The sequence below is a fragment of the Loxodonta africana genome, chromosome 1, assembly GCF_030014295.1.
Source record: "Loxodonta africana isolate mLoxAfr1 chromosome 1, mLoxAfr1.hap2, whole genome shotgun sequence".
In the NCBI taxonomy this organism is placed as follows: Eukaryota; Metazoa; Chordata; class Mammalia; order Proboscidea; family Elephantidae; genus Loxodonta; species Loxodonta africana.
Genome location: NC_087342.1, coordinates 18,416,410 through 18,428,411, shown reverse-complemented (window position 1 = coordinate 18,428,411; position 12,002 = coordinate 18,416,410). Strand labels below are relative to the sequence as shown.

General features: G+C 38.9%; 1 protein-coding gene across 15 annotated transcripts in view; it reads right to left on the bottom strand.

Moving 5' to 3' along the window:
* The window catches only part of SENP5 (SUMO specific peptidase 5), a 93,603-nt gene that overhangs the window by 44,612 nt on the left and 36,989 nt on the right, over positions 1-12,002 (bottom strand). For all 15 annotated transcript variants that reach the window (XM_023551659.2, XM_023551665.2, XM_023551658.2 and 12 more), the window contains exon 2: positions 7,638-9,184. In XM_023551659.2, the coding sequence (XP_023407427.1) occupies positions 7,638-9,153 (1,516 nt within the window). In that variant the 5' untranslated portion in view covers positions 9,154-9,184. The remainder of the gene's footprint in view (positions 1-7,637; positions 9,185-12,002) is intronic.

Sequence of the window (12,002 nt, the reverse complement as noted above, 5' to 3'; positions counted from 1 at the left end):
AAGAAAGGTCTGGTGATCTACTTCTGAGAACTCAGTCACTGAAAACCCTGTGGAGCACAGTTCTACTCTGATACACACGCAGGCATCATGAGCTGGAATAGGCTCGGCAGCAACTGTTTTTGTTGTTGTTGTTGTTTAGCCCAGGAAGAGATTTCATTAAAACGACAGTTATATCCATTACCCTTTACCCACTTACTTTCACCAAACTGATTAACCAAAAAAAGAAAAATATAAAAGGAATAGACAATGCTTCACTCTGAAAGTACTAAAATTTCCATGTGACCCAAGAAACAAAGGATAAAAATGTTGGCAACAAACATTAGAACTCAAATCATATGCATCCTGCAACTATAAAAGGTAACATGCAAAAAAACCCAAGATATTATTGCAGAAGTTAAATTACTCATTCTGTTAAACCAACAGGGTTGGAAAATTTTTCTTAGAGACTATAGACCTGGACCATGATCCATCCAGACTTGGAATGGGGGTTCACTGGGTTATACAACTAAGTAATATAACCACTTGGTTTTCCTCTAACACAATACAGCAAAATCTGCAAAAGCTAGAACCTGTGTAAGGTGAAGACCTGTCAGAGAAGGAAAACTCAAACATTTTCCACTAAGAGAGAGTGACAGAAAAGTGGTAAAATCCTGTCAAAAGTGGAAAACTTGCGAGACCAAGAAAAACAAGGCAGTCCCATTGAGTTCCAGCTCTCACAGGCTTCACTGTACAACATACACCTCAGAAAGGTCCCATCAACAAGAAGGGTATGAAATATCTAAGAATAAACTTAAGGAATATGTGATAAAAAAAAAATATACCTAAGTGAAAAATACTGCAAAATTATACTAAAGTACGTTAAGTCAATAAGTAGTTAATTCCTTGTGTTTAGACAGCTAAACTCAATATTGTAATGAATGCAATTTTGTCTAAATTAATTTATAAATGTGAGCAATACCAACAAAAGCCACACTTTTTTAATTGACAAAACAAAATCAAATTTCATAATTTGAGAAATTCCTAAAATTTTTTGAAAAGGATTGAAAGGGAGCAGTGAATCTGGGGTAAGAGAGACAAAACAGAGAAAGGCCTAGTCTTGTCAAATTATAAAATTAACTAATTAATTAAGAACTGGAAACCCTGGTGGCGTAGTGGTTAAGTGCTACAGCTGCTAACCAAAAGGTCAGCAGTTGAAATCCACCAGGTGCTCCTTGAAAACTCCATGGGGCAGTTCTACTCTGTCCTATAGGGTTGCTATGAGTCGGAATCGACTCGACGGCACTGGGTTTGGTTTTTTGGTTCAATTAAGAACTAAGCCAGAATAGTGCTAGCATAGAAAGAGGGGAACCAAAGTCCAGGAAGAGGCCCAATGAGAGGCAGCATTCCATACCCATGGGGGAAAATATGAATTACTCAATAAACACTATTAGAACTACTGGCTAAATCTTTTATTCACAGATGGAATTCATTTTGGTGCAAAGAATGCGGTAGGGAGGACATTCAAATGGCCACTAAAACACATGAAAAGATGCCCAGCATCGTTAGCCATCAGAGGGATGCAAATGAAAACCACAATGAGATACTATTTCTCTCCCACTGACTGGGTTTACTTTTTAGGATGGTTAAGATTTTTAAAAAATGGAAAATAACTAATGTTGGTGAGGATGTGGGGTAATTGGAACCCTTATCCATTTGCTGGTAGGAATGCAAAATGGTACAGCTATTGTGTAAAACAATGTCGTGGTTCCTCAAAAAACTAAAAATAGAACTACCATAAAAAAACCCCAAAACTTGTTGCCATCAAGTCAATTCTGACTCAGCGACACTATGTGACCCAGCAATTCCACTCCTAAGTATATACCAAAAAGACTTGAAAGCAGAGACTCAAAAAGAGACGTGTACACCAATGTTCACTGCAGCACGATTTACAACAGCCAAAAGGTGGAAACAACCTAAATGTTCATCAACAGATGAACAGATAAACAAAATGGGGTACATACATACAAGGGAATATTACTCAGCCAGTAGGAGACGTGAAGTCTTGATACATGCTACAGTATGGATGGAGCTTGAAGACATTACGCTGAGCAAAACAAGCCTATCACAAAACGACAAATATTCTATGACCTCACTTACATAAAAAGACAAAGCAAATGTACAGAGCTCAAAGTTTCTTGGTGGTTACCAAGGACAGGAGAGGGGAGGAAAAGTTAATGGAGATGGAAAAATCTCATTAAGGGTAAGGCTGCACAGCTGGTTATTGAACTGCTGTCAATAAGTTGTACACCTGTAAAAAGTTGAACTGGCAAAGTTGTGTGACAGATATATTTACAACAGTGACCAAAAAAAAAAAAAGCAGCTGCTGAGGTTATTTATGTATAACCAAACACCTCATGGAATTTGGCTCTCTAGTTTGGAGGTTTAGGGTCATGGTTTCATGGGACAACCCAGTTAATCAGCCTAATAATGTTTTTAGTGCTTCTGTTCTACCTCCTATTTCTTTGCATAGTACCTCGGGTCTTAAAAGCTTGCAAGCTGCCATCCAAGGCACAACTGGTTTCTATTCACCTGCAGAAGGACAGTCAGGAATAGGAGGAAGATATGGAATGGTGGCTAATTGCCTCCATGAACAACTGCCTCTTTGCCATGCGACCAGAAGAACTGGATGGTACCTGGCTACCATTACTGAACATTTTGATCAAAGATTCCATAGAAGAATCCTGATCAAAAGTGGGAAAATGCAGAACAGAATTTCTAATTCTCAAGGGCTCCAAAATTCCTGGAGCCATGGAGGGTGAATGGAACCCCTGAAACTATTGCCCTGACATCATCTTTAAACCTTAAACAAAAAATGTCCCCTGAAATCTTAAAACCAAACAATAGTTTAGCTTAACTAGTAAAAAAGGTCTGCCTTGAGCATTATGCTGTTTTAAGATCTATCTATATGAGATCATATTTACAACAGCAACTCAAAAGATTAGATAGGAACCTTAGGAGGTAGTGAGTTTAGTTAACAGGGGAAGAACAACTCAAGAGAAGGAAAGTGAAAATGGTTGCACAACTCAAAGAACGTAATCAATGTCACTAAATTGTACACATGGAAACTGTTGAATTGGTGTATGTTCTGCTGTGTATATTCACAGCATGAATAAGTAAGAAGAATGCAGTAGGGATCCACCTTTACTTTTTTCCAAAAGAGCTAAAGGTAAACTAGAAAAAAAGTTATAAACTTGAAACAAGAATAGCCTTTTTAAGTAGAAGTTCGTGTTGCTTTTTTTTTTCTAATACATGACAATGAACATTTTAAAATAAAGCAGTCTCCCCATAATTCAATGGCTAAAACTTCAAGGAATGTCCTTTTGAACTTTCATGCCCTTATTATGATCATGTATTTCTTAAACACATAAGTGGCATTTTATACTTACTCTTCCTGAGAAGTTGCTTTTTTTTTTTTTTCATTTAGTATATCATGAACATTTTTTTCCCAAGTCAATTCAAAATGATCTGGTAGTTCATTGACGACCACTGAAGTTAATTTTTAGCTCTCTAAACATGTTACAATTAAAATCTTTGCTTACATCCTTGTCCTCTTGTTTCCCTAGGACACATTAGTTAAGTCGAATTTCTGGATCAAATGCCACGCATATCTAAAACTTCTAAAATTTTCATTTGTGACTTCTGCTATATGTAAGATTTTAATGACATAGTCAAATTTGTATATTTTTATTGCTTTTGGACTATGTTGAAAAATGTCTTATAGATATAAGACTATAAGCATGGTTTCCTGTATTTTTTATAACAGCTTTATTGAGATATAATTCACAAAATTTACCCTCAAAGTGTACAATTCAGTGGTTTTTAGTATATTCAGAGTTGTGCAATCATCACCACCATCTAATTCCAGAACATTTTCCTCACCCCAGAAAGAAACACTGTTAGCAGTCACCCGCCTCTCCCAAGCCCCTGGCAACCACTAATCTACTTTCTGTCTCTATGGATTTGCCTATTCTGGGCATCTCATATCAATAAAATCATAAAATATATGGCCTTTTGTGTCTGGCTTCTTTCACTTAGCATATTAGAATATTTTCAAAGTTTATCCACATTGTAGCACATATCAGTATTTCATTCCTTTTTATGGCCAAATAATATTCCATTGTATGCATATATATTTCATTTATTCATCAGGTGACAGACATTTAGGTTGTTTCCACCTTTTGGCTATTATGAATAATGCTGCTATTCATAATATATTCATGTACACATTTTTGTGTCTGTATTTGTTTCTAGTTAGTTAAATTTTTAAACCATCTGGAATATACTGTGACACAGGAATCTACCTATTCCTTTTCCTTCCAATACAGGAACTAATTATTCCAATTATTTCTCTTTATCCTTAATGTGCTGCAATTTTACTTCACAAAACTTAAGTGTGGGTTTCTGTGTATATTGTATGTTTCAATCTTCATTAAAAGATTAAAGCACTGAGTCTTTCCAATTTGAAGATTCATACCTTTCTTCAGTTCTAGAAAATACCTGTTGTTACTTCTTCAGGACAGTTTCCCTTCCATTATCTCCTGACATAATTGCCAGATGAAGGTTAGAACTTCTAGCTCGTCTCTAAAGTGAAGCAAGAACTTAAAACACTTGCAAAGTAATCTGAGTGCACAATCCTTGATCTTCATATTCTCCCTCAAATCTTTTACAGTTTTCTTGCACAAGCATAATTTGGTATTAGTGTTTCAGGTTTTTTTGCAGCAACTCACTACTGTCATTACAAAGCATTTGACTTAGTTTTCAAAGGAGTAAGTCTGTTTTTACATTCTTATTTCATCAGTTTATATAATATTTAATGAAACTAAGTAAATTTCCCATAAGTACAATTGGCTCTTGATAAATACACAAATCAACTAAAAGGAGCATAACGTGTAGCTATATTAGAGAAGAGCCAGCCTTCAGCACATCATAGAACTCAACACTGGCTAACGCTGTAGAAGTCAGTTAAAGGAACGTCTACTGTGCTGATGGTCCTATACTGATTGCTGCATTAATCCTGATTACTTGGGTTTAGATGACTTGTTGAATTTGTCTCTTTCATTGTGTTGGCTTTCCTCAGATGTTTGTCTGGAATGGATGTTCCTCATTCTTGCTGCGCATTGCAAATAGTTGAGGGGGGACTGTTCTGTCTCTCCCCACCAATTTCCTGTTCTTAGGATTTCAGTTTGATAGCAGATATCCTCACTGCTGATATGCGACACAAGCAGGTAGATATGCTTTCTTGAGATTCCTCAACTACCCCATTTTCCTGCACTAATCTTCCCTCAGAGCCCTGGTGGTGCAGTGGTTGAGTTCAACTGCTAACCACAAGGTCGGCAGTTTGAATCTACCACCTGCTCCTTGGAAACCATATGGGGCAGCTCTACTGTGTCCAACAGGGTCGCTATGAATCGGAATCGACTCGACGGCAATGGGTAATCTTCCCTCTGCCATTCGGGATCCCCTCCGGAGCTTTCCTCTACTTTTTTTACCTTGTGGGAGCATCTGTTTCTGACTCACCAAAACTTTTTTTTTTTTTAGTACAGAGATACATATGTTTTTAATATTTTTAAAAATAATTTCTATGAATTTGGTAGGAATAAGAATAGAGTCTGTGTGCTTAATTCATCTGTCTCAACTTGGAACTGCTGGTGGTTACTGACAGATACTCTTTACCAAGTGAAGGAAGTTTTCTTTATTCATAGTTTTCTAAGAGACTTAAACACAAAGGAAACTCGAGTTTTATTAACACGCTATTCAGCGCCTGCTGAGATTCCATCATTTTTCTCCTTTAGCCTGCTAAAATAATGAATTATATCATAGATCACTAAAAGTGAATTCTGTGAAATGTGACTTCCTCAGGTCATGCTAGTTTTACTATACGCCATATCAGTTTATCAGCTATATTTGGAAGGGTTAAACCAAAAAAAAAAAAAAACCTATTGCCATCACGTCAATTCTGACTCATAGCGACCCTATAGGACAGAGTAGAACTGCCCCATAGAGTTTCCAAGGAGCGCCTGGTGGATTCGAACTGCCGACCTTTTGGTTAGCAGCCGTAGTTCTTCACCACTACGCCACCAGAGTTTCCTTTGGAAGGGTTACATCTATATAATTCTTGTTTGTGGGTAAATGCTAACTTTCTCAGTTTTAAGCATCCTAGTTCTGCTAGCCTCATAGTAAGTTGAAAAATTTGTCTTTCTATGTTCTAGGGAAGAATTTCTCATACATACGTTATGATTGGGAAAACAAAGTGTTCAGAATTGCTTAAACTACCAGGAAGTAGCCCTCCCAACTTCCCAGGAAAAAAGCCATTTATAACAATTTGACATATTCATCTTGATGTGCTGTATACAAATGCACGTGCACAGGTGTAGACATATACTCATCCTGTGCCTGTGTGTATATTTAAATGGCATTCTGTTTTGCAACTTGCTTCTTTTGCTTTGCACAGACATCTTTCAATATCAAAACAAAGATCTAATTTATTCTTTAATGGCTGCACAGTATACCATCACCTGGATATGCCATAATTTACAACTGATTAAAAATACTCATTTTGGTTGTTTCCAGTTTTTTACTACCATAAAGAATACTACAATTAGCGCCCCCATATAAATACACCTGTATTTAGTTATATCTAGAAAAACTCCAAGAAGGGGAATAGGTGAAAGGCTGATGCTGTTACATTATCTCCCAAAAATGTTGACACCAAATTACTTGATGTGGTAGATTTTGATAAGATAAGATTTCTTAAAGCATAACATAAGAACTAGAAGCCATAAAGTAAAAGATAAATTTTACTGTGAAAGAACTGAAAATTCCTGTTAACCAAAAAACATAAACAAAGCAGGAGTTTTGAAGGCTTCTACTTTTTGGAAGGGGAAAATGTCAACTCTTCTAACATTTACAATTAATTTAGCATTTTTTTTTAACTAGAATGGCACTAGGTCTGTGAAGGTAGGAATCAGTGTATCCTGTCCATTGCCACATTCTTAGGAACTAGTACAGTGCCTGAGTGCCTGGTCTATAGGAGCTTCTCATACAGTAAATAAGATATAAATAATCCAAGAGGAAAAAAGGCAAAGGGAAACCATACACAAACAAAACAAAAAAATGGCCAATAAACACAGAACAGAGATGTTCAAACCTAAAATTGAAAAACACAAATTAAAACAAAGACCTCTTTTGTAATCTGTAAAACTGGCAAAGTTTACCAAGCATAAATTGATTCCAACTTTTTGGAAGGTACTTTAACAATTCTCTTCAAGTTTTCAGTGTGAATAATCTTTCACCAGCAATTCCACTACCCGGAATTTAACTTATAGAAACAATTGTTTAGGTGTGAAGATATCATTTCATTGTACCACTGTTTACAGAAGGAAAAAATCGGAAGCAACGCCAAGTGTCCATCAATGGAGGCTTAATTAAGTTAGTTATAGAACAGCTACAAAATGCAGCGATATAAAAGGCTCCAAGAAGCATGTCTAATTGTTTAAGGGAAATCCACGTGTGGAAGGCAAAGGAAAAGGCACTTCTAGAAAGGACAACGACAGCAAGTGTGGGCTGAGGCTGGGGGAGAATTAAGTGAGAATGCATACCAGAAAGGCAGACTGACAGCTGTTCGTCATCCACTGGAGATCCTTTTTGCCCGTTCTTCCCACCTCCCACTGGGCTTTCTAGTTTGAGTCCACCACCACACATCAGAGGAGCCTCCAGTGGACTTTTACAGTAAGGGTGGTCCAGCAACTTAGAACTAAGAATGTTCTGCTTGAGAGATCCATCCTCCTCCATTTGGTATGAGCTCTCATTTTGCACAGTCTCTTCAGATACAGGCCCATCCACACAACCCACAGGCTTATCTGCCCCTGACACTGACAGCTTTCCTCTGTCATCACCGACGTTACTCGTCTGACTGTCCTGACCCAGAGTCATAATTTCTCTTTCAGTTTCTGAGATGAACATGTTACTAGAGCAATGCTCTGGTAAAGGGGCATCATGAATCAGCTCTGTAGGCTCCCACTTAGGAGAGGAAGAGGATGAGTGGTCCCACGTATATGTGGCACTGCCATTCTGTTGGTCAGGGAATGCTTCACCTAAACTAAGCTCCTTGCCCAAGAAAGGGCTTCCTCTAGTGTGACCATCAGGCACATGAGAGTTCTTTTCCTTCACCACAGCATCGCTGTCCATATCTGGGAAGTATGGCTGATGCCGACAAGAAGAGTCTTTAGGTTCTGTGGAAGGGAACAGGCTGCAGTTGCCACCCTCACAGTTCTCCTTAAAGGTCTCCTGATAGTCTCCGGTGACCTTCTGTACCCAGCTTCGCTGGGATTTTTTCTGTTTACAAACTTTTCTTTTTGTTCTTAAGTGCTGGGATCTGAGAATTCTGTACCGAAATCTAATCATGGACAATTTCTCATACATCATAAGAGGAGATACTTTTATTCTTCTATGTTGGTTAAGTTGGAACTTTTTTGGAATCAGGGGTCCCCCATTTCTGTGGTGCTCCAGTCCTTGGTAGCAGCCATAACAAAAGCGCTTTCTCTTATGGTTACTCAAGGTGACCACAATCGTGCCGCCCTCACCTGGATTCTGGCTCTCCCCATTGAACTTCATGGGAAAGTCAGAAGCGAGTGGATCCGTCCTAGGTCTGTGCCCACAGGCCTGACCTAAAATACTATTTGCTGGTAAATCAGCAACTGCCTGCAAGAGACTTCTCTCTCCACCATATTCATGGTCAGAGTTCTTTGCTAATGACCGCAACTTTTCTGACTGGAGCTCCAGAACGGTCCTTGAGGAGGAAATGAATTGTTTATCACACTTTTGTTTCACTTTAGAGGGAAAAGTGCTAACATTTTGAGCAGCCACATTTGAGCTGGTCTTAGCAAAAAGAGACTCATCCTGGATCCACGTTTTCTGGATTTGACGGGTCTTCTTTCTGAACTGGAAATACCTCAACTGTCTGCTCCAAGTAACTGGCCTTCTCAGCTTAGCTTTCAGAATACAAAAGTGTTGACGAAAGTAGAATTTCTTAAAGCCTCCAAACCCAGTATTCCATTTCTCAGAAAAGGCAAAGTGGATTCCTTTCCTCCATAGAATTTTCCTCTGTTTTTTCATTTTTCTGATGCATAATGAGATCTGGATGCAGCTGTAAAAACGAGAAATAACGGTTACATTTCAATTCTAAAAATAAGGTCATAAAGACATACTCACAGCAATATAAGGCAGGAAATTTTCAAAAGAGCACATATACTTCAATCTAACCTGTTCAGTGTAAAGAAATCCTACCTGATCAAAGTTCTACCCACAATGAAAACGGGGGCTGGCAGAAGACATGGGCACTCTCTAACAAGACTCCATGTGCTGTACCTGCTTCTGACAGAAAGGTGTTTCAAGAATCATTTCCCGGTATGCAGACCGTTTCTGGTAGAATACACAGGGCAAAAAGACTCAGAAGAGAATTTCTAAGTGTTGGCTCTGCATCTCATTGGCTAAGTAACTTTAAGCAAGTCACCCAAATTCTGTGTTCTCCTTTGTAGGGTGAAAGATAAAGAAGGGAGAGGAGACCAGGTGCCATATAAAACCAATTCCATATCCATTTATTTATAATTTGCCCATGTGAAAACAATTTGTCTCATACAGGCAAATTTTAAAAAGGATGGACAGGTACTTCTTCTCTGCATACTCACCCACAGGTAGACATTCAATAATGGATGTGATATCAGTATTTTAAGAAATGGAGACCAGCCTGCTCTTTGCCAGTCAGTCACAGACTTTCTGAGTGTCTGTGAGGGGACAAGACTCTACTAGATGTTCTCACCTAGTTATAGTCTGGCTCTCAGGTGGATATGAGACAAAAGAACCAACACAAGCACAGACGTATAGACTTCAGGAACACACTGATGGGAAATGGGAGATGGCAATGAATGACAGTCAAAATCAGACATGATTTCCCCTAAGGATTCAACAATATCTCATATTACAGAAGGCTCTTTAGCCTAGAGGGAAATGTATCAGTCACTGTAGGTGGGGTAGAAGAAATATTAGGTTACGAATCACAAAATCGATATTCTAATTTCAGCTTGCTGACAACTATGAAAAGTTGTATTCTCTTTCTGTGCCTAAGTTTTGTCCTCTGCAAAGAAAAAAAAAGGAGGACTGAGCACATATTTACTTTGGTTCTTGTTCCAAATTCTGTTAAAATGACAGGAGTGGGACTTTCAAAAAGACAAAAACCCTCAGGAGCAAAGAATATGAAACAGCAATAAAATTCTGAAAAGAACAGATGAATGTGTGATAACAGACTTAGGCCAAAAGAGCTGAAAGTCTTTGAAGTCAAGAAGCAAGTTATAGGACCTCAGAAAGGCTCAGGAAACTGAAGACAACAAATACCTATGAAGGTCAGGGTGTGGGTGGAACTGAAAAAGGAAGAACTGATTGAATGCCTGAATAAGAAGCAATTAGGACCCTAGAAAATCACTGTACTTAGCTGGTAACCAAAAGGGTGGCAGTTCAAGTCCACCAAAGGTACCTCAAAAGAAAGGCCTGGCAATCTACTTCCAAAAAACCAGCCATAGAAAACAGGACTACTGTAACACACATGGGGTAGCCACGAGGCAGAATCAACTCGACAGCAACTGATAAGCCTCTAGCCATACCCTGGCAGACAACCAAAGTTTCGCTCTCTGGGGTGGATAAACCTGGACAGTTAGGCACACCATGCACAGCTGAGGGCAGAGGTATGACAGGAGGATAAACGAGATTACATCATGAATTCCCTCCCTAACCCCTTCTCCACTCAGCTCCGAGAACACTGGTGGCTGTTGTTGTTAGCTGCCATTGAGTTGATTCCAACTCATGGTGACCCCACATGTGCAGAGTAGAACTGCTCCACAGGGTTTTTAAGGCTACGATCTTTGGGGAACAGATCACCAGGCCTGTCTTCCAAAGTGCCTCCGAGTGGGTTCGAAGCACCATCCTTGGCTAATAGTCGAGCACTCAACCATTTTCATGACCCAGGGAACCTAGAACACTGGCGGTGGTGGCGTTGGTGCCGTCTAGTCGATCCCAACTCATAGCCACCCTGTGGGACAGAACAGGGTTTCTAAGGTCGTAATCTTTATGGAAGCAGACTGCCACATCTTTCTCCCACGGAGCAGAAGTGAGTTCGAACTGCCAATCTTCTAGTTAGCAGCCAAGCGCTTTAACCACTGTGCAACCAGGGCTCCTACCTCAACATAAAGAAAACAAAAATCCTCTCAACTAGATGAACAAGCAACATCAGGATAACCAAAAACCAAACCTACTATTATCGGGAGAAAATACTGACATCAAGGATTTCATTCTAATTCAATCCACAATCAACGCCCACAGAAGCGGCAGTTAAGAAATCAAACAACGCATTGCATTGGGCAAATATGCTGCAAAAGACCTCTTTAAGAAACCAGAAAACTGGGAGCTCCTAAAAATCAAACACCTATGCTCATCTAAAGACTTCACCAAAAGAGTAAAAAGACCACCTACAGGTTGGGAAAGAATTTTCAGCTATGACATCTCCGACCAGCGCCTGATTTTTAAAATCTATATGATTCTGTTAAAACTCAACCACAAAAAAGACAAACAACCCAATTAAAAATTGGGCAAAAGATATGAACACGCACTTCACTAAAGAAGATACTCAGGCGGCTAACAGATACATGAGAAAATGCTCTCGCTCATTAGCCATTAGAGAAATGCAAATTAAAACTACGATGAAATTCCATCTCACTCCAACAAAAAAGGCTGGCATTAATCCAAAAAACACAAAATAATAAATGTTGGAGAGGCTGTGGAGAGATTGGAACTCTTACACACTGCTGTGGGAATGTAAAATGGTACAACCACTTTGGAAATCTATCTGGCGTTATCTTAAACAGTTAGAAATAGAACTACCATACAACCCAGAAATCCCACTCCTCGGAATATAC